The following is a 22,034-nucleotide window of genomic DNA, read 5'->3' on the forward strand; positions in this document are numbered from 1 at the left end:
ATGAAGCATAGTGTTATTGCAGGTTAAGTTTACTTCTGTCACCAGCAGCTTCACTCTGCTTCTGTGAAAAAGAAGCTGTTTTCTTTCCAAGGTTGCACACTGACTGGATGAACAAGGAGGGTTACTCTTCAGGTTCTGGTCTTGGATTCCACTTGCTCTTCACCTCAGTTTTTCTAGGTCAGGGATTTAGGGAAAGAATTGACAACAGTAGTTCGTCACTTTAGTTGTCTGCTCTTCCCATGCCTGCATGTTCACACTTCCTTTGCCACCTTGCTCACTCCTTGCACTTTGCAGTGTTACATGCCTGAGATTCTATCATGTACCTCTCAGGATACAGAGTTGATATGCAATGGAGATCAGGTCTATGTGCTTTGAGCACTATTTTCCTGTTAGGGCCAATCTTAAAGGAATTATATTCCAGAGGGCTGGGGCATGTTGGAATCAATGAGAAAATGGCATCTGAGGTAACTGACAAGCTTATAATAAATATATCCAAGTAGCAGAGATGATACTGGCAGCAAGGCTGATTTCCATCTTCCCTTTTGCCTCTGCTGGGGCTCCTGCGGTTGATAAAGTGAGGTAAGATTACCCTAAATGGTTGATCAAGTAACTCCTTAGGTCCCCTGCCTTTGCTGGGGTCCTTTATAACTAAGATGACCATATATCCTGGTTTACTTGGGACCATCCCAACATCCTAGTACAATTGTTAGTGTTTCTTTCATTCTTAAAAAGGTCCTAGTTTGCATTATAAGTCATATGGCCACCTGCTCATGATCATCCGAGTTGTCTGGCACTCAGGTAGAACCAAAGCCCTAGTCTCTTAACTCCTCCCATTCACTGTTGAATGCCTCTGCTGGAAAAGCTTCCAAGGCCCCATTCTCCCCACGTCAGGTCTTTCAACTGCCACTTTTAAGGTACTAAATTGAATCTGAGAGGCAGAGTGGTTGGTTAGTCATTTGTCTCCTCCTTGTCCTCTTATTAGAAGGAAAAACAAACAAACAAATAGGCTAAAACCATTAAGAAAATGCTAGATCCAGAGGCTAGTAAGTTACCCCTTCCTTTCTGTATACTTCCTCTTATAGTTCTTGTTCTACTGTTCACTTGCTGTACATTCTTTTTTCCCTCTTTTTTTCTTTTTAAGTCTTCCTGTGGGTTGATGTTTTTTGCAGAGTTGATTTTAAGGAAAGATGTTTTGACGAATGATTCTCCACTGAGTTGGAGTTTTTTTCCTAAGGTGTTTTTAACCCAAAGTGATATAATATTAAAACCATGCTAAAGGCTTAGTTTTGTGGAGTATCTATCTAGCACCGTATACATTTGGAATAAAATTTGGCCCCCTCAAGTGTATAGGTTGGCCCTGCGAAGAGTTTTCAGGGATTGTAGTTTTTCAGATATGTGGGCAGTTGGCTGTAGAATATCTTTTGTGTTGTGTAATGTCATCATTAAAGAAGTTTAAGAGATCTGGGCTAGAGTCCTGATTTCACCCTTCTTGTGATCTTAGGCTGCTGATGTTCCCCCTCTGTGGAATCATACAGTTTTATTGCTGGAAAGGACTAATGATCATCTAATTGAAGCCTTTAATTTTACATATAAGGGCATAAAGGAGCAAAGAGGTAAAGTGATTAGCCCAGTAGCTCACAGCTAGTAAGTAGTACAAGCAAGAATGAAATCTGGGTCTTCTGACCTGGTCCCTCAGTAGGGAAAATTATGAGGTTCTGCATTTATAAAGGACTTACTCAAGTAAGTGGCTTACTTCACCAGTACATTCTGTCTGCAGTTTTATTGTCTCTGAACATGATTGTTTTGATTAAGTTGGTGGTGCCTCATTGTTTTGCAGATGAGTAGTAGAGATTTTCCGGGGTGGAGGCAGACTGTCACTGTGGCTGACTCTCCAGTTTTAATTCTTAGCCTGCCTATACTTCCTTACTTTAAAAAGTTTTCCAAAAACATTACTCAGAAGAAGGAATTTTTTGCAAATCCAGATACCCGTCAGAATCTTATTACACAACTTTCCTCATTCTGAATTTCCATTCAAGTCTTGTATCTAAATTCCGGTTGTATCTTTCATGTTACTCCTTAAAGCCAAGTGACTAATTGGAGTCTCTGAGGATTGTTGTTTCTTTCTTTATAGGTGTCTTAACCATGTTTGATGGCCTAGTACAGATATCTTATCGCTTGCTGCCATAGGTGGCTGAAGCATGTTTTGCCTTAGACATACTGGCAAGAAACAACTGAAATTGGCATGTTTGGCAACCAGGTTCAAGCAGCCCTTGATTTTAGTCTCAGAGTTGACCTTTCTGTTTATACCTACTCTTGGGTGGTTATTGTGTACCTTCCTGGAAGGACTAAGCATTGGTGCCTGCTTTGGTTCAATTTTTAGAAATTGCCCAAGAAGAGAAAAGAAAGCTTTATTATGTTGTTACTGTTGCTTATGCAAGAAATTTTGCAGAAGTTATGCAGGCAATCTTCTTATTTAAAAAAAGGAAAACTTAAAAATCAGAAACTTCTCAGATTGAATGAAGAGCATCTGCTTTAATGAGGAGAGTGTATTGTGCAGGTTAGTTCTCTATGGCAGAAGAAGTGAGACTGGACATGAAGACAGTCTGTGGTCTGGGAGTACCTCAAAATAAATGCATCGTCCGCTATCATAACTTCCCTGTAAATCCTTACTGTTGTTGTGGATCTGTTTTTAGCCCTAGCTCTATTTGAGGATCTTTTGTTCTTTGGTATTTCACGAATTCCATACTTTACTATTGAGAATTTCCTGTTGAATCATACAAGTTATCAGAATATGGCACTTAAAAGACAGACTTCCCACTTATTCATAAGTTTTTAAAATGTCATGTATTAATTATGGGAAATTTGGAAAATAGATATTTAAAAAAGAAGTATCCCACCTACTCAGGATGACCATTTTGGACACCTGGGACATGTTTTATTTAGACTTTTTTGTATTTAAATGTACATATTTTAAAAATAAAATTGGAATTAGGCCATCTCTGCTGTTTTATGTTTTTTTCTTAATATTGACATTTTTTTTCGTATGTCATTGAGTATTTTCAAAAGCAGAGTTTCTCAACCTCAACACTATTGACATTTTGGGCCGGATAGTTCTTTGTTATAGGGGACTGTCCTGGGCATTGTAGGACATTTTGCAGCATCCCTGGCCTAAGACTATATGTGTATGCCAGTGGCAGCTTCCCAGTTGTGACAACCAAAAATGTCTCCAGAAATTGCTAAATGCTCCCTGGGGTGGGCAAAATCACCCTGGTTGAGAACCACAATTCTAAAGCAAAAATTCTCAAACTCTTTGGCTTCAGTGAAAAAGACAAATAACATTTTAGTGTTATTGTGAAAGTAGTTTTGACTTAGCAGGCCTCCTGGGGTTCGTGGAACATACTTTGAGAACTGTTCTAAGGTATGATATATTATGGCAGCACTGTATCCTGTCAAGGGCCTACATCAGAATTTAACCAGTTTCCTCTTATTCTATTTATTTTTTGCTTTTATCACAATTCTTATAACTAAACCTTTGCAAAAACCTTTTTTTTGCCTGAGAATAAAATCTTAGAAATGGGATTCTGGATCAAAGTTTTTTTATAATTTATAAAATACATTTGATATATATTTGTCCTCTGAGATGGTTGAATTAATTTATTTGTACTTGTACCACTGTATTTTTAGACTGCATCATGGCTATTGTTGGGCATCATTTAATCTTTGCAATTCAGTCAATATGTGAAGATGGTATTACTTAAAAATTTTTATTATTACTGAAGTTCTCATATAACTGGACTTGATTATTAGTGAGGCTGAATATTTTTGTCTTAAATTTTAGCCATTTTGTAGTCTTCCTTTAGGCTGATTACAGTGTAACTGATAAGATTGCAGCTTTCTTTGTTAAAATGGTCACATTCTCCTATTACCTTTAGAGATTAATCCCTGGTTACTCTGTTTGTGTTTGAGTGTGTATCAAATCACAACCTCAGGTTTAGAGTCCCCCTCTTAAGGAGGTAGGTAGTAGAGGTGCCTGGTAAACTATTCTCTAAATTTCAGAAGTTTGAGCCCCACCCTTTTGACTTTTGTCACATTTAAGGGGTATCATCTGTGCTATTTAACATTTTTTTTCTAAATTGACTCTTTAAAACAATATTTGAAAGGAAACTTTATATTATTATAATGTCTATGAAACCATGGGTTCAATGTGCTAGGTTTCTTTTTCCTAATACACATTAAAATACATGATTGTTAAAATCATTTTACTTTCTGAAATCATTCAGTGGTTTCTGCTTACTACACGTTAGGAAGAACAGGTGCTTTGGAATCAGACATCTTGGATTTGAATCTCACTTTGCCTCTAACTGATGGTGTGCTCTTGGATAGGCGAGTTTACCTCTTTGTGCCTTAGTTTCTTCATTGGCAGAAAGGGATGTTGGAGAAGATGATCTGTTAGGTGTCTTCCAACTCTACTCTGTGATTCTGATGTGTATTCCTTTCTCTATTTCTGCTCAGGAATTAGAGACATTGTCTAGGGATTGGTGTGCTGGCTTAGGATTTAAAAACCCTAGCTCTGTTAAACCCCACTGCTACTAGTCATCTAATTTTAGAGAAACTATTTTATTTCCTAGGGTTCTAGCTATCTCTTTAGGGTGTTGCTGCTACTTTAATTTCTGCTTCTCATTTAATGTCAGGTGTTTCAAGCTAGGAGTCAAGGCTTCCATCATTGAGGCACACCAGTGCCTCACTCTTCACATCCTTAAAATGGGGATAATGTTTCTGCCTTACTTACCTAATTGGACATGTGGAAAAATGAGATAATAGGTAGTTGAGTAGAATCAGTTTTCAGGAAAAAGGTACTAGGTAAGAGCAGAGTATTAGCAGAAGTATCACTCCTGTGGCTACTTCTTTAGTGAAGAGCAAAACTTGTGTGATACCACCTCTCCTTATCTCTCCATACCTGCCTGCACTTAACCATTTGATTTTTTTTTTTTCGTCCTGATTTAGGAAGTACCGTTGGACCCCAGTTTTGTGACCTTGGGCAAATCACCCAATTTTAACTTATCCATGGGCTAATTGCAGCCTGCACTGAGGCCTGCATTCAGCCTGCAAAAATCAGGTTGCTATCTTCTCTTAAAAAATTGGAAGATCTAGCTGACTTAAGCCTGCACTCTGCTGTGGCAGTAACTGGCTGGAGCTGAGTAGTGGCTTTCCTTTAAAAAGGGTTGTGTAATCTCTAGTCTGCTGTTTAATCTGGCAGGTTTCACTCATTTGCTTTGCTACCTGGCCCCTGTTGTACTTGAGAGGCTGGATTGTATTGTGGTAAGGAGCACCGTCTCTGGAGACAGATTACCTGGATTCAGATCCCAACTTCCATTCTTGGTAGCTGTGCACCTTCAGGTTATTTAGTTTTTCTGTAGTTTCATCTGGATAATAAGGATAACACTACCTGCTTCATGGGGCTGTTAAGAGGATTTGAAGAGCCACTACATGTAAAACCCTTAGGATAGTCCCTGACCCAGAGTAAATTTTAACTATTGTTGGAGTTCAAATAGCATAATAATTAGCTAACATTTATCTAGCTTGTATTGTGTATCAGGCAGTGGGCCAAGCCCTTCACACAGATCTATCATTAATCCTAACATAACACTATAGAATAGAGAGTTATTTTTTCAGTTTTGCAGATGAGAGGGTACAATTTAGAGAGGTTAAGTAACCTGTCTAAAGGTACATAGCTAGTAAGTGGGTAGCAACACTGACAGTTGAACCTATGTTTTTTTAAATTAACTTATTTTAGATTAATTTTTATTGGAGTATACTTGCTTTATAATGTTGTGTTAGTTTCTACTGTAGAGCAAAGCTAAGCCTGTGGTTTTGAATGCTATGCTGTGCTGCTTCACACTACATCCATCTCTAAAGTAGGTTTAATTGCAGAATTGGCATGCTTGGGTAAACAGATTAGTGCTTTTAATGTTTTTGTAAGTGATTTGAGGAGAGAATGCATATAAATAGCCCCAATTTATATATGACATTAGTTCCTTCAAGTAGTGGAATGCCAAACCAATGGAAATAAACTGCAGGCAACTCTTTGGGTGGAATGAGTGAGCAGAAGAGTGGTAACTGAATTTCAGGGTAGGTAAGTATAAAACAACACATAAAGAAAAGTAACAGACTACTTGTAGAACGATGTGCCCCAAGATATTCAGTAAGGACTTGAGAATCATTTTAGTCTATTATTTGAAGGTAGAAATGGCCAACAAATATTTCATATCCATTAGGATAGCTATCATCAAAAAACCAAAAAATCAAAAACAAAATAACAAGTGTTGATGAGACGTGGAAAATTGGAACCCTGTGCATTGCTGGTGGGAATGTAAAATGATACAGCTGCTGTGGAAAACAGTATGTCAGTTCCTCAGAAAATTAAACAGAGAATATTACCATACAGGAATTTCATTTTTGGGTATATACCCAAAAGAATTGAAAGCAGGAACTTGAACAGGTATCTGTACAGCCATGTTCATAATAGCACTACTCACAATTGCCAAAAAAGTGGGAGCAATCTAAATGTCTGTCAACAGATTAATTGATAAAATGTGGAATATACATCCAAAAGAGTATTATTCAGCCTTAAAAAGGAATGAAATTCGGGACTTCCCTGGTGGTCCAATGGTTAAGAATCTGCCTTCCGATGCAGGGGACGTGGGTTTGATCCCTGGTCAAGGAACTAAGATCCCACATGCCGCGGGGCAGCTAAGCAGCGCACTCTAGAGCCCACACGCCACAACTAGAGAGAAGCCCATGCACCACAACAAAGATCCCGCGTGCTGCAACTAAGACCCTGTGCAGCCAAATTAATTAATTAATTAAAAAAAAAAAATCCAGTCTTTTTTTTTTTTTTTTTTTTTTATTTATGGCTGTGTTGGGTCTTCGTTTCTGCGTGAGGGCTTTCTCTAGTTGCGGCAAGCGGGGGCCACTCTTCATCGCGGTGCGCGGGCCTCTCACTATCATGGCCTCTCTTGTTGCGGAACACAGCCTCCAGACGCGCAGGCTCAGTAATTGTGGCTCACGGGCCCAGCTGCTCTGCGGCATGTGGGATCTTCCCAGACCAGGGCTCGAACCCATGTCCCCTGCACCGGCAGGCAGACTCTCAACCACTGCGCCACCAGGGAAGCCCAAAATCCAGTCTTTTTTTAAAAAAAAAAGGAATGAAATTCTGGTACATGCAACAACATGGATAAACCTTGAAGACATTATGCTAAATGAAATAAGCCAGTCATAAAAGAACAAATAGTGTATGAGTCCATTCATATGAGGTACCTAGAGTAGTCAAATTCATAGAGACAGAAATGGTGTCTCTAGAGGTTGAATGGTGGTTGCCAGGGGAGGGGGGAGGCAGGAATGAGCAGCTGATATTTAATGGATATGGAATTTCAGTTTGGGAAGATGAAAAGTTCTGGATGGATGGTGCTTTTCTTCCCTGGGTAAAGCTGTGAAACATCCTCACTTGGAGTTGTAAGTAGTGTCCTGGCCTCTTGCACTTTGGTAGAAAGGATACACCTTGGTTTTAGGCTCCAGGCCTAGCTTCTTAGATTGTTAGCAAGTCATTTTGTCTCTCTGATCCTCATCTGGAAAAAGGGTTATATAATCCTTACCTCGCAAGTGAAGATATATGTGAATAAACTTTTATACAAAAGTTAATTATTTTCAACTTTGGGGAAATAACAAAAGACTTATTTCTCATACACTGATGTAGCTGGGCTGTATGGCACGTAGGCTGCACCTCTATATCTCCATGCTTCCTCTTAGAGCTCAAGGAGAGGTATGGTTGTCACAAAAAGAGGTTTGGCTCCGCAGAGTGGCGATTACACACATGGAGGAGAAGGAATAAATAGGCTGAGAAGAAAACCAGGCTGCGTGATTTCCTTTAAATCTTTGCAGGTTAAAAAAATAAACAAAACTGCAGCAGTATAAAAGGGCATTAAGTAAAATTGCTATCCCCAAGAGTAACTTCTGTTAACCATTTTACATTTGCCCTTCCATGTACAAATTTGTGTATTCTTTTGTTTTATTAAAATACATCATGCTGTTCATACTCTTATGCCACCTAAAACAAGAGTTTGGAAGATTGGGACAAATTCATGGATGATACTTAAGAGAAACTAGGATGTTTTAAGGAGTGTATATACCTAATAAATGACACACTGGGCTAAGTGCTTTTATATTTATTATCTCACCCAAACATAACAACCCTGGGAGATAGTTGGCATTTTCTTCATTTTACAGTCATAAAATTGAAGCTAGAGTAGTAGAATAACTCACCCAGGACACATGGGTGGTGAAACCAGGATTTGAATCCAGACACTTTTATTCGAAAGCTTGCACTTCCTGTACCACCTTTGCTGCCTACAAAGATGGAACCCTAAACCCTGAATGTAATCCCACTGTGTCATTTTTTAAAAGAAAATGTTTTGAATAGTTAACACAGTCACTAACACTGCATCTTAGTGATTATGCCATATCAGAAGAGACAGAGCTGCCTCATGCTTTTTTTTTGCCTGCATAATACATAGTATATATATGAACAGTAAACTTTTTGCACTTTTAAAATTGTGGTAAAATATATATAATACAAAATTTACCATTTTATTTTATTTTTTATTTTTTGGCCCTGCCACGCAGCTTGTGTGATCTCAGTTCCCCGACCAGGGATTGAACCCGGGCCACCCTGAATCCTCACCACTAGGCCACCACGGAACTCCATTTTTTTTTTTTTTTTTTAATTTACCATTTTAGCCATTTTTAAGTGTACTGTTCAGTAGCATTAAGTACATTGACATTGTTGTACAACCATCGCCACCATCCATCTCCAGAACTTTTTCATTTTGCAGAACTGAAACTCTGTACCCATTAAACAACAGCTCTCCATTGTTCCTCCGCCAGCCCCTGGCCACCACCATTTCTACTTTATGTCTCTATGAATTTGACTACTCTAGGTGCTTCATATAAGTGGAATCATACAGTTTTTGTCCTTTTGTGTTTGGCTTATTTCACTGAACACTATTTAATGAGACTTAGTTTGATGGACACGTAAACGTCTTTTGCTCTGCAAACAATGTTGTGCTGCAGGAGCATTTGATCCCGAGTTTCAGAGTGCTCTCTCAGATCTGTCCTGTGCTTGGCTGACTTTGAGGAAACCCAAAGCAAATTCTTTCCTTCTGTGCCTCAGCTTGTCTGGACTTCTCTTATTTTAACAAGAATGTTAAATAATTTCTTTTGTTAACAGCACGGTGTGAGAGCTTGCAGACTTTCTGCTTATAGCTCACAACCCACTGGAAAAGAGAAATATTTAAATGTAAAGTCTTTCTGAAACTACAGAGCTGCTGCCACAATGTGATTATAGTACATTTTAGGATGAATTGGTGAGTTTGATACAGAATTAAATCAACCCAAGATGACCAGCATAAGTAGTTGTATTCTCTTGGGATTCTCAACTGGGTTGAAGCTAAGCAGTGGTTTGTGAGGAAACCAGGCTTAGAAGGCGTGGCCTCTCCTTGTCCCTTGCCTGGCACTGGCACGAAGCAGAAAGGCCTTGCCTTCCTAAGAGGTCCTGGTGCTCCCCCTGAAGTGTCTGAGAGGCTGGGGCCAACCCCACAAGCACCCAGCTGCTGCCAGACTCACGGAGCTGGCTTAAAGGATCATACTCTTCACTTGGATTGTTTGCAGGTCAGACAGTCTCTCTCTGTGGGACTCTACAATACATCTTTGGTTTTTTGAACTGACCGCGTGACTCACAGAGACAGAACTGTAGAGCTTTTTTCATGTTCTAAACTGATTTATCCTTGCTTCACCAGCCCTCCTTTGCTTTGTGGGGTCAGAGTTTTGGGCACAGCTGTTCTGCTCTCTCTACTGGCTTAAAAGCAGCCCAGCAATTTCAGATTATGCCTCAGTTTGCACCGTTTGTGTCTTTTGACAACACATGGTTGAAAAGTGTCATCTTTACACAGGGCTCTTAATACCTTGCCTAAGGAAATGGGGGTGGGAGGAGCATGTGCACCTTACATCTTCTGACACTGACCTTGAGGGCAAAGCAGAGGAAGCAGGCCCTGCCATAACTATAGTTTCTGCCTCAGTGATTCCAATCGTCTGTGGACTTGGGCTGTCATCATCATTTTAGGTACTAAGGACACATCATTTTATTTTATTTTTTTTAATTAATTAATTTGTTCATTTATTTAATTTTTGGCTGCATTGGGTCTTTGCTGCTGCACCCGGGCTTTCTCTAGCTGCTGAGAGCAGGGGCTACTCTTTGTTGTGGTACGCGGGCTTCTCATTGTGGTGGCTTCTCTTGCTGCGGAGCACGGGCTCCAGGTGCACGGGCTTCAGTAGTTGTGGCACACAGGCTTCAGTAGTTGTGGCTCGCGGGCTCTAGAGCACAGGCTCAGTAGTTGTGGCGCACGGGCTTAGTTTCTCCGGGGCATGTGGGATCTTCCCGGAGCAGGGCTCGAACCTGTGTCCCCTGCATTAGCAGGTGGATTCTTAACCATTGCGCCACCAGGGAAGCCCCAGGACACATTTTAAATGATCCCAAGGCACTCTACAAATAACCATTCATTTAAAATCATAAAGAATTTATTTGGCAAAATTAAATCTAGAATGAGTATTAAAGATAATGCTGTCTGGGTGATAGGGGAAGATCCTTTGGCTGAGAATGGTTATGACTTTAAATGCATAGGTATAGATATTCTGTTTTCTTTTTTATTGAATTTTTTTTTTTTTTTAAGCTGCTGCAGTTCAAGAGAGGTTGTACTGCCTGCATAGGTCTTAATGAACAAACACAGAGGTGCCCTCAGTTATATTTCTTTGCTATGGGTATCCCAGCACATCCTGGAGAGTCTTATTTTCTTTTTCTATCATGAACATTAAAAATATATATATTTTTTTATTTTATGGAAATGTGCAAGCATATACAAAAATGTAGTGTACCCATCTACAACAATTATCAACATTTTATTAATCACCTATCCCCCTACTTTTTTTTTTTTGGAATATTTTAAAGGAAATTACAGATGTTCACCATTTCACCCACTTCAGAATGCATCCCTAACTGATAAGAACTTTTTTCTTTTTTAACATGACCACAATACTGTACTATATCTCATAGATGTAATAATGTCATGAAATATTTGAACATAAAGAAGTATCAATCAGATTTGACAAAGTGTTGACAGTTTGTTAAATTTTCTTCCAATCTGTTGTTTTTTTAAAAAGAAATAAAACCTTACAGGTACATTTGTAATCCCCTTTTGTTATTTGTGTGTTTATTCATGAATAACATGGTATTGTTTTGCATATTTAAAACTATATACTTAATGTTTTCCTTTACATATCCTTCTGAAACTTGTTTTTATTACTTAATACTAGGTTTTCAAGATGTATTCATTTCAGTACACGTATCTGTAGCTCATTTTAAATGCTGTATAGTGTTCCATTGTGCTTAGATTTCATTCGTGTTCGTATTCCAATCGGTTTTATCAGTTTATAGATTGATGGATATTTATGTTATCTACCTTTTTTTTTGCTATTATGAACAATGAGGCAGTGAACATTCTTTTGTACATTTCTTTGTGCCATTTTGTAAGAAGGTATCTAAATTATAATTTACATTTCCCTGATTACTACAGAAGTTGAGATCCTCTATAATCTCTGTTGGCCATTTGGTTTTCCTCTTCTGTGAGTTGTCATATTTGCCTCTTTTCCTAGTTGTTTTCAAAGTTGATTTGTAGGAATTCTTTGTATGTTCTTTATAATAAGCCGTTATCGGTTTTGTGCATTGCTAGAATCTTTATAATTTCAGGCAAGCCTTTCCTGGTCCCTGTCCCTGCTCCCTCCGTTTACTCCAGTTAAGTTGGTTTCTGTTTTTATTCCTGTGGTCCTTTGTTTTATTCTTACCTACTCATTTTTGAGTTGTGCTACCAAGGCAGAGAATCCCTTCAGTTGTCCATCAGGTGAATTTGCTTTGTCTGTTATGGTTTATTTTTCATTCTATAAGGCAAGCAATCCAGAGTAGTGGTTAAGGGAGTGGGGAGTCTTAACTGCTTGCTTTTGAATCTTGGCTCAACCACTTTACTTACTGTTGTGACCTTGGCAGATTACTTAACTCTCTTGTACTTGACTTTATAATCTATAAAACCCATGAGAGTAGAGCTGTTATGATCCCAGTTTTGTATTTGATGAAACTCAGGCTCAGGGAGATTAGATTAGAAACATGAGTAAGTTGAAGAAACATGTGGGCCTCTTTATCTTTTAATTTTTCACTTTTGATAGAGACATGGGCACAGAGAAATATTTCTCTAAATATAAGATATAAAGTAGCAAAAACAGTGCCAAGTCCCTGACCTGTGGTCTCAAGTGTTGGGGAAAAACAGTAAGAGTAGAGACTATGTAGAACTAAAGTGCCCATGACCTGTCTAAATCTATTAATAGGGAGGAAAACCCCTTTATGCCATTTTTCATTAAAATAAAACAACAAAAACCCAAAGCTTATTTTCATGACCTTAACTTATAAGAGACATAGAATTTAAATAACCATCCCAGGCCAGAGAACTCATAGTTGAATTAGGCAAATCATAAACACAGAACATTGTGGGCCATACTTAAGGGATCATTCCCTTAAGGGTAGACAGTGAAATACTTTGGAGGAGGACACAGAACTTGATTTTGATGGACAGTGGAAGGAAGAAGGATCTCAAGAAACAAAGGAACTCAAGGAATGAAGGCAACTTCTTTCTAGGAGAGGGAGAATAAGTATGATTTGGCTACTATGTTTTCTACTGATTTTTTTTTTCTACTAAAAGAGGAAATATGTTTATGGCAAACTGTGAAGTAGTAAAGGAAGGTATAAAGTAAAAATTAAAACATAAAATTTTCCAATGGTATATACCCAAAGGAACTGAAAGTAGGGACTTGAACAGATACTTGTACATCCATATGCTCTTAGCAACGTTATTCACAATAGCCAAAAGATGGAAACAACCTAAATGTCCATAGATGGATAATGGACTAGAAAAAATAACAGTATGTATGTAATGAAATATTACTCAGCCTTACAAAGAATGAAATTCTGATACGTGCTACAATATGGATGAACCTTGAAGACATTACGCTAAGTAAATAAGCAGACACAAAAGGACAAATGTGTGATTCCACTTATATGGGAGTACCTAGAGTAATCAAATTCATAGAGGCAGAAAGTAGAATGGTGGTTACTGAGCACTGGGGAGAGTTATTGTTTATTGGGTACAGAGTTTCAGTTTGGGATGATGTGAAAGTTCTGGAGATGGATAATGGTGATGGTTGTACAACACTGCAAATATACTTAACGCCACTGAATTGTATGCTTATAAATGGTTAAAATGGTGCATTTTCTGCTATATATGTTTTACTACAATGTAAAGTCTCCAAACAATTCTAGCCTAGAGGTGGTGTCCACTAAAAACTTCTTTTGTAGCCATCTAGATATGCAAGTACAAGCATAGATATGCAAGCATAAGCATATTCATTCAATGTCTACTCTTTGGGACATTCATTTAGGTGCTGGGAATTCTGCAGTGAACAAAACTGACAAGGTTCCTGCTGTATTGGAGCCTTTTAAAAATTTGTTTTACACAAATGGATGTTGGTATGCATACTGTTTTACACCTCGTTTTTTCCCCTAATAAAGACCTTTGGTCATCTTTCTGAGTTAGTTCTTACAGATCTACTGATTGAGTGGTTGCATGATGTGCCCTTGTTATGGATGTGATATAATTTGTGGCTATTATATTGAATGGAGGAGGGGAGGCAGAGGTATAGAGCTTACGATGGCTTGCTGCCCATGTTTGCTCCTGTTGTAAGTTAAATTTTTATTCGGAATATAATAAAGGTTTGTTGTAAAGAGTCAAGCAGTGCCAAATCTGTAAAGTAAAAGTAAAAACCCTCTTAATCTGTCCTCTACCTCTCTTTTAATCCTGTTCCCTGGAAGTAGTAACCACTGTTTACAGTCCATTGTTCATCCTTCCAGATGTGTATAATGCATTTGCAAATGTAAAGAATATGTAGAACATGTATCTTCTCATTCTCCAGGAGCTGGCTCATGCAGTATAATATTGCTCATTCAACTCAGACTATTGAGAATTATGCAGAGGAAAGAGCTGGACTGAGCTTCATGAGAGCCAAGTTCTGTCTTGATCCTGCTACTGTGACAGGCAATTCCTCCTCAGTTGTCATTTGTCTGGTGTCCCACAGTCAGCGAGATCACATCAAGGAGAGTGCTTTGGAAACTTTTATGCTATAAATACTAGCATATTTAGAGTTCTTTGATTGCAAGCAGTAGAAACCAACTCAGGTTCTGTTAGACAAAAAAAAGGTGGGGGGACATTAGTGGAAGGATTTTAGGTAGCAAATGAAGAAATATTTAAACAACTGGGTCTCTGGAAATTCAGAAATTTCTCTGTACCTGTTCAAGATGTAATTTCTGGGGAAAAGTGAGTGGCTTAGAGGCCATGTGTCTACTGATGGTTAAGGGGGTAGAGTTCTGGGTTTATGTGTCCCATCAGAATCTCACAGAGTTGAGGAGATGCAGTTTTGGAAAGTATGGGATTCAGGCTGGCAAAACCAAATGTCAGCCTTGAAATGTCAGCTCTTTTAACTCTAGATTCTTACTTGCCTCTCAAGGAGGAGATGATCGCCGGGTTCTACTATGGCACATGGAACAAGCTATCCACTCCAGAGTTAAGCCCATACAGCTGAAAGGAGAGCATCATTCCAACATTTTTTGCCTGGCTTTCAACAGTGGGAACACCAAAGTATTCTCTGGAGGTGAGAAGAAGATTTCCCCTTGGGAAATTGTGGCTGGGATTTCAGATAAAGGAGTGCTAAAATTATTCCTTAATTTTCCTTCCTTTATCTCATTGAGTTGTGGAATTACTGGTTTCCCATAGCTTGTCTTCTCTGCATTACAGCAGTTTAGACACATGTATTAGACTAATGTCTGTCTGTCCTTTCTCTCCTTTGGTCTTGTTCTTTCTCTCTTTCTTTTTTGGTAGAAAACTTTTCACATTGCAGTCTGGTACACAGAAACATGTTAGAAAGAGTACTTAACCTTAGTATGTGTGGAACACTCTGATTTTTTTTTTTTTTTCTATTCTATTCTGTTTTGTTTTTAAAGATTTTAAAGGTTGTGACTCAAATTGGTGTATGACCCATGGGTGGCTCCTGTTTGAAAAAACGTTGTGTTGGGGTATAATTGGAATAGCTTTTGCTCAAGCCAGCCTCTTGATGATGGCGTCCATCAGTCACACTCCTTGCTGACCACTACGTTTCTAGCCCTGACCTCTCTTCTGCACTGCAGATTTCCCCACCAAATATTTACCTTTGTTTTCCAAAAGTAATTTAAATCCAGCAGATCTAAAACTAAGATTATTAGTCCTTCTCCCCTGCACAAATATTTCCTCTTGTTTCCTGGTTTCCCTTTCTCGGTTATTATCACCATTCAACTAATTATGTAAGTTGTTAGGTTTAACTTTTAAGAAACTGCTGACATTGGAGCATTTTCAGCTTACAAAAATGACAATTTCATGTGGTTCAGTCTAATAGAGATCTCAAAGTCAGCCTCAGACCTGCCTTTCTTTGATTTTCACATCTTGTAAGTCACCAACTACACTGTCAGATCTATTTTGAAAGCCTCATTTCCATCCTTTAGTTTCTGCTCTCTTGCTATACCCACTGCTCTGATTCAGGTCCTCATCTTTGGCCTGGACTACTGCAGTGTCCTGCTGTGATTTCTGCTACCGGTATCTAACTCTCCTTATTCATTGCTTATACGAGTTTTCTTCAACCATGTGAACCTTTGACCCTACATGTCCATCCACAGGATAAAGCCTAAATCCAGTCTACCTATCAGGCCTCATCTTCCTCCCCTGCATCTTGTGCTCTAGTTCACTAAATCACTTGTCATCTTAAGTGCCCTGTGCCTTTTGCCCATACTGTTCCTCCATAGGCCATGATTAATTGTCCAGACCCCACCAATTCCCATAAGTCTTCCATCGGTAAGAGTTTTGAGTTATTTGAGTTTCTATTCAAGTGTCTCCTTCCCCATAAAAATATTCCCACTTTGTGCCATGTACTTTCACCCTGCTCATAAAGGACACAATTGCTCCTTTATTTGTGTCTCCATTGTAGAGCATATCGCTACAATAAGATAACCCGTCTTGTCAACTATTAGTTGTTTGTGCAGGTGGACTGCGAATTCCTCAATCTTATTCATTCCTCTCGTATCCTCAGCACCTCACACTGTGCCTGTTACCTAAAAGGCATTAGTATGGGTTTGATTTACTTGGTATGAACCCACAATAGAGTTACAGTGAGGACTTTAAGATGACCTGGCCACATCTCTACTGCTTATGCTTTTAGCATAGAGTGGGAAATTTTTTTACTGTCTTCATTTTGGGATTTTTATTTTTTGGCTATATAAACCATTTGAAGGCAGGACTACACATATCATGGATGCAGTATTTTTAGATTCTTTGAGAAATGCAAGAGAAAAAAATTGTGGATAAAAACTTTCCCATTATTTAGGATCACACTATCATTAGATTTTAATGCTATAAAAGATGATCAGGGTATGAATAGTAGCAAACGTTTGTTGGGGGCTTAGTCCTACTCCAAATGCTTTTATATTCTTGTCTTCACGATAACTCTATGAAGTAGATACAATTGTTATTCCTATTTTACTGAGACATAGAAAAGTTACAGATATTTTTCCAGGTCTCACAGTTAATGAATGATTTGTTTAAAAAAAAAAAAGCTAGCTTGGATGAATGGATTGATTTGCCCATGATCATTTATTCTTTTCCTGAATAGCTACAGTTTTTTGTTTTTTTAATCATCCACTGGATAATGCATTTTGGAAACTGTTATTATGTTATATCTACATGCTATTATGCTTTTTCAAATTCTCTATAAGAATATCCTATCCTTCTTCATTATTTTTATAAACCTTTTTCTAATTGACACTCCTAATTTGTAAATATTAACATTGACTTTGTTCATTTGTTTTCCCTGAAATCTTTAAAATACTGAATTGTAATATGAACAGGATCACGTTGCAGGAATTACCAAATGTCTGCTTTTTCCCTTGCAGGAAATGATGAGCAGGTTATCCTCCATGATGTTGAAAGGTAAATAGATTGTTGGTTTATGAAGGTAATTAACTCCATCTTTCGTATGAAGAAAGGCAGGTATGTCTTTAGACCGAAATAGTTCTTGTTTTTTGAAGAAAATAACATGAAATCAACTGTCCTTTGCTGAAAAAGATTTCTGTAATAGTTTTGAAATAAAATTTTGATTTAAAAAAGATTTACAAAGTTGATATAAAATTATAGTTTTCAGGTAAAAATTTAAAGGGAGAGGTTGGAAGGGAAGGAAACATAATATTTAACCCTCACAATAATTTTATGAGGCAATACTATTATGATCTCAATTAGGAAACTGAGGCATAGAGATATTAGGTAACTTAAGGTCAAGTGATGTTAGGATCTGAATGTAGGCAGCCTGGCTTTGGAGCCATGCTTTTACTCACCATGCCAGACTGCCAGGAATCCCTCTTCTACCCCTGCTGGCATCAGGGCTGCTTTAAAGCTTTCCCTCACTTTTTGGAAATCCAGCACCACCCCCAAGACTGTACACAAGCAGATGCATTCTGTAGTAAGTGAAAACATGAAACTCATCAGTTGAGTCACTTTTTTGGGGGTGGGGATGTTAGTTCCCCGAACAGGGATTGAACCCGGGCTCCAGCAGTGAAAAGCGCTGAGTCCTAACCACTGGACCTCCAGGGAATTGCCTTGAGTCACTTTTAAATATGCTTATTTAGTGCAAAAAACAAACTTGTCATGAAGTCTTATCTCTTTAGTAATACTTTTTTTTTTAACCTGGAAGTTGAATACCTACTTTTTAGTAAATGTAATATCCTTTGGGTTTAGCTAGGTTGGCTTTCTCCTGGAAATGAAAGAGAACTCCATTCTAGGAACTAGAGGGCTTTAACTCTGCACTACTTTAGTGTGTATGTGTGTGCCTGTGTGCCTCTCTCTGCTCTCTGTCTCTCAGCAGTGAGACCTTAGATGTGTTTGCTCATGAAGATGCGGTGTATGGCTTGTCAGTGAGCCCAGTGAATGACAACATTTTTGCCAGCTCCTCAGATGATGGCCGGGTTCTCATCTGGGACATCCGGGAATCTCCCCATGGAGGTAGGGTCACTGTGCAAAAGGTGGTTGGATTGTGTTGAAGAGTTTGATGTCAGGTTCATAGCAGATCCAGTCTATGACTTGAGTAGCCTGGGTAGAAGTGCTATAAAGGGAGAGGAAACTCACATAGGGACATAAATGTATCTCTGGAGGTCCCACCTTACGCCTGAGTAGTCAGAAGTGAGGCACCTTTGCCAATCCTCCTCCAATCACTTGTGAATCTCCACAGACCTTTGCACCTGCAGTAAACACCACAGTATCTTGCTGTGTAGTAGCCCCAAGGAACAGAACATGTGGTGCCTCATTTGTGGAGAGTAGCCACCAAGTGCCAGCTTTGTGCATGGTGCTGACATGCACATATTCTTGGTTATTTACAGAGAATGGGGGTGTTGTGCACTTCGTTACATCCTAGATCCAGGGTTGTTATTTTGCTGAAAGAACCACAGAACCTCACCTTCACTGTGCGTAGGAACTTAAAATGATAGCAGATACCCTCTGTTTAAGGGGGATTGTCTGGGTGAGTTCCTCTTCCAAATGTGTTCTTTGGGTCTCTGAAATGTAAAATGAAGAATTTGTCTTGTTGAATTTCTCTGAAGTTCTTCAGGAAATGCATCTTTTCAGCTCATTTCCTGCAGAGAGACTTCTGTCACTCTACCTTCAAAGGCTCTTTCCTTCAGCATACCCTCAGTGCCACCCCCAGCCCCACTCTTGGTGCAGCTTTGTCATGACCATACCTATGTACATAGAGTTACTATCTTGGCTACCTTGTCTGGCAGGCTCTGAGTCTTTTTATTCTTCTATATTCTGAGCATTTAATATGCTGGTCTGTGCTCATTATTGAGGTTCAGGCTATAAGAGAAGTTTGTTCTCAGAGTCAGGCAGGTATGGTAGCCAAAAGCAGCAGCTATGGTTGAGTGAAGTGGTTTGCTTGGTACGTGAACTTCTTTGTCTGAACTGCCTCGTGGCTGAGATTATTGAGCACTCCCTGTGCCCAGAGGCCTGTGAAGTATCACATATGGAAATCATAGACTGAGGAGTGCTTCCTGTCTATTGCTTCTAAACAACTTCCATAGGAGTATGTCCCCCACAGGCAGCAAAGTGATTCCTTCCTCACCTGGAGCCAGCTAGTATATGCAAGAGGCTGCAGGGTTTCTAGGTGAAGTTGATTAGAAACTGGCTGGATGCAAGAGAAGTTCAAGTACTAGATGCCTTTATTTTTTTTTTAAGTATTCCAACATTGGAAATGAAATCTTAAAATTCTAGACTGAGGCTATTTTCTTTTCAATTTAGGCAGCAATATTACCAGAAGGAAAAACTGCACTATTGTTTTATTTTGTCTTCATTAAATCTTTGTGTAGTTTTAAAACTTTCAATTTCTAAAGCTAGTAAATTTGGATTAAGGTATAATAATCCTACCAGTAATTGACTGTGAATTTTTTTAGCTCATGAGAAATTCAGTTTTATTTACTGTAAAACAGCTTAACTTCCCATTTACAGTGACCATTTCTGTTTTGTTACAGGATCTGGATAGGTACTATGTTTATTTCTTGGCATTATAGCTTAATATTTGTGTATGTGTGTTTAAGTTGCTGTTTGCAGACTTTCTAGTGCAGAAGATGTGTGCCAGGACTTGTGGGGACCTTGTGAATAAGCGTGGCTACTGGAATGATGTACTACACTGGCTTCCAGCCCACTGGGGTGATTGTTAACGACTGTGCTCCTCTTGCTTTCACATTCCTGCTTGTCTGCCTGCCACAGGCCCAGGAGTGCCTGAAGTGGACTGATCAGAATTTCTCTCTTCACAGAGCCCTTCTGCCTGGCCAACTACCCATCAGCCTTTCACAGTGTCATGTTCAACCCTGTGGAGCCCAGGTTATTGGCCACAGCCAATTCAAAGGAAGGAGTGGGACTCTGGGATATTCGAAAACCTCAGAGGTGAGCCCCCTTTACTCAGAAGTTGTTAAAACTTTCCCCTGACTCAACTCACAGGTAATGTCATCAGTCAGCAACAGTCTTGAGAACCTGGTTGGCAGTTGATCTCAGTTGGACATCTCCCAACATTTCCCAGTGTCTCTGAAGCCAGGGAGACCCTATTTCCAAGGGGCAGGCAGTGTGAGATACCCACACTCCTTGCTAAGGAGGAATCATAAATTATAATCTGGACTCTAGACAGGATCAGTTCTAGGCAAACTTTGCAATGGCAGAGCTCTCTTCAGCACTACCTTCTATCTTTAGGTCCAGGGTTCCCCAAATGCATGGGAGGCCTTCTGGGGGAGTGATGGTGATTTGTTAAACGCATTACCCCGAACTGGGGATTCTTAACCCTGGGCTGAAGGGGATATGAGCTTCAGGAAGACTGTGAACCCCCAAACTGCATGGAAATTATATTGTGTATTCATCTAAGTATGTTTTTCTGAGAAGGGAGTTTAGTTTTTTTCACTTTCACGAAAGGACCAGTGACTACAACAATAAAGGTTAAGAGCCACTGCACTACAGTGTTAGGGACCTAATGTGTTCCCCTTCTGTTTGCATTATTAAAGAGTACACTTAGGACAATTCTGAGCTGATGGTCCGAATCACTAATGGGGGAATTTCAGACATCATTAAGAGAAGTATGTGGATGGGCAAGTAGGAGCCTCTTTCATGTTCCTTAAATCCCATGGGGGAGAGGTGACCTTTTATGGCATCTGTACATGAAGCCAAACCTTGCTTTATGAAAGATTTGCATGCATTGCTAGCTCCTCTGAAAATTCTACATGGAGGTAACTTCCCACTTTAAGGTACTATTGCAGAAGAGTATCATGGAAAGTAAGCGAGGTTATGACTTATTTCATGGGCCTCGGATGAAAGTGGCAATTGAGTACAGAGGATTATCTTCCTTGGTGATTTTTTGTTCTAGCTAATTCTCTCCATGGGGCAGTCTGATGAGGTTGGATCTATGGCAGATCTGTGTATCCCAGAAGGGGATCCCTGGTGTTGAGCAGGGCTCCCTGAGGCTCCATAGGGCAGCAGAGATTTCTCCTGCTCTCTGTTGCCTATGCACCTGGCTCTTCCTTTTCCATGTGGCTGAAATGTGTGTAGTAGCAGGACCCCTATTGTGCCTTTACGCTGTGTGCTGAGGGAGGCTTGTTCTCTGTCAGGAAGACAATCTCCTGTGTTCGGCTCTAGCCTCCTCTGCCACTTTGGGCTCTTCAGGAACAACTGTTCTGCCTTGTCCTTATCACAAAAGGCAGAATTTGGACTAAAGATGCCAGCTTTCTCCCAACCTGCTGTCTCCCATACTGAGAATGAATAGCTGGCAACTGGAGTGAGCCCTGAGCTGTTCATCGCCAGTGGAAAGCTTGAGTAGTTCATGATGTCAGCAGTGTCTTGAGAGAAGAGGGGGGTTGAACGTTCACGCTTCTCCCGATTTTCCTCTACCAGCTTCCTACTGTGCATTATATTTGGGACCTCCTCCCCTTTCTACTTGTCTCCTCACTAAACATGGCTTCTTTCTTTTTAAAAAATTCTAAGTGAGATTTCTGCTTTACTTTTATAGTAACATTTATTAGATTTAAGGTCTATATCCAGAAAAGTGTAATGAAAAGAAAAAAAGATAGAAAAAGAAAATCCCATCTCAAGATTATCTCTGTTGCTTGTATGTTTTTTAAATGTTTTACATCAATACAGTACTTCTCTTTCCTGGTCTCTAGTCACTATCTCCAAAGGTAACTACAGTGAATAGTTTCTTATGTATCTGTCCAGAACATAACTTAA

The 22,034-nt window shown here is 39.3% G+C and overlaps 1 protein-coding gene across 4 annotated transcripts in view; it reads left to right on the top strand.

The window, feature by feature from the left end:
* Positions 1 to 22,034, top strand: part of DCAF5 (DDB1 and CUL4 associated factor 5) — a 104,983-nt gene that overhangs the window by 15,263 nt on the left and 67,686 nt on the right. For 3 of the 4 annotated variants that reach the window (XM_068543683.1, XM_068543675.1, XM_068543681.1), the window contains 4 exons: positions 14,713 to 14,856; positions 17,180 to 17,216; positions 18,142 to 18,281; positions 20,084 to 20,213. In XM_068543683.1, coding sequence (XP_068399784.1) covers positions 14,713 to 14,856; positions 17,180 to 17,216; positions 18,142 to 18,281; positions 20,084 to 20,213 — 451 coding nt within the window. The remainder of the gene's footprint in view (positions 1 to 14,712; positions 14,857 to 17,179; positions 17,217 to 18,141; positions 18,282 to 20,083; positions 20,214 to 22,034) is intronic. The other variant, XM_068543677.1, reaches the window with a different exon arrangement.

The sequence above is a fragment of the Eschrichtius robustus genome, chromosome 1 (assembly GCF_028021215.1).
Source record: "Eschrichtius robustus isolate mEscRob2 chromosome 1, mEscRob2.pri, whole genome shotgun sequence".
NCBI classification, from domain to species: Eukaryota; Metazoa; Chordata; class Mammalia; order Artiodactyla; family Eschrichtiidae; genus Eschrichtius; species Eschrichtius robustus.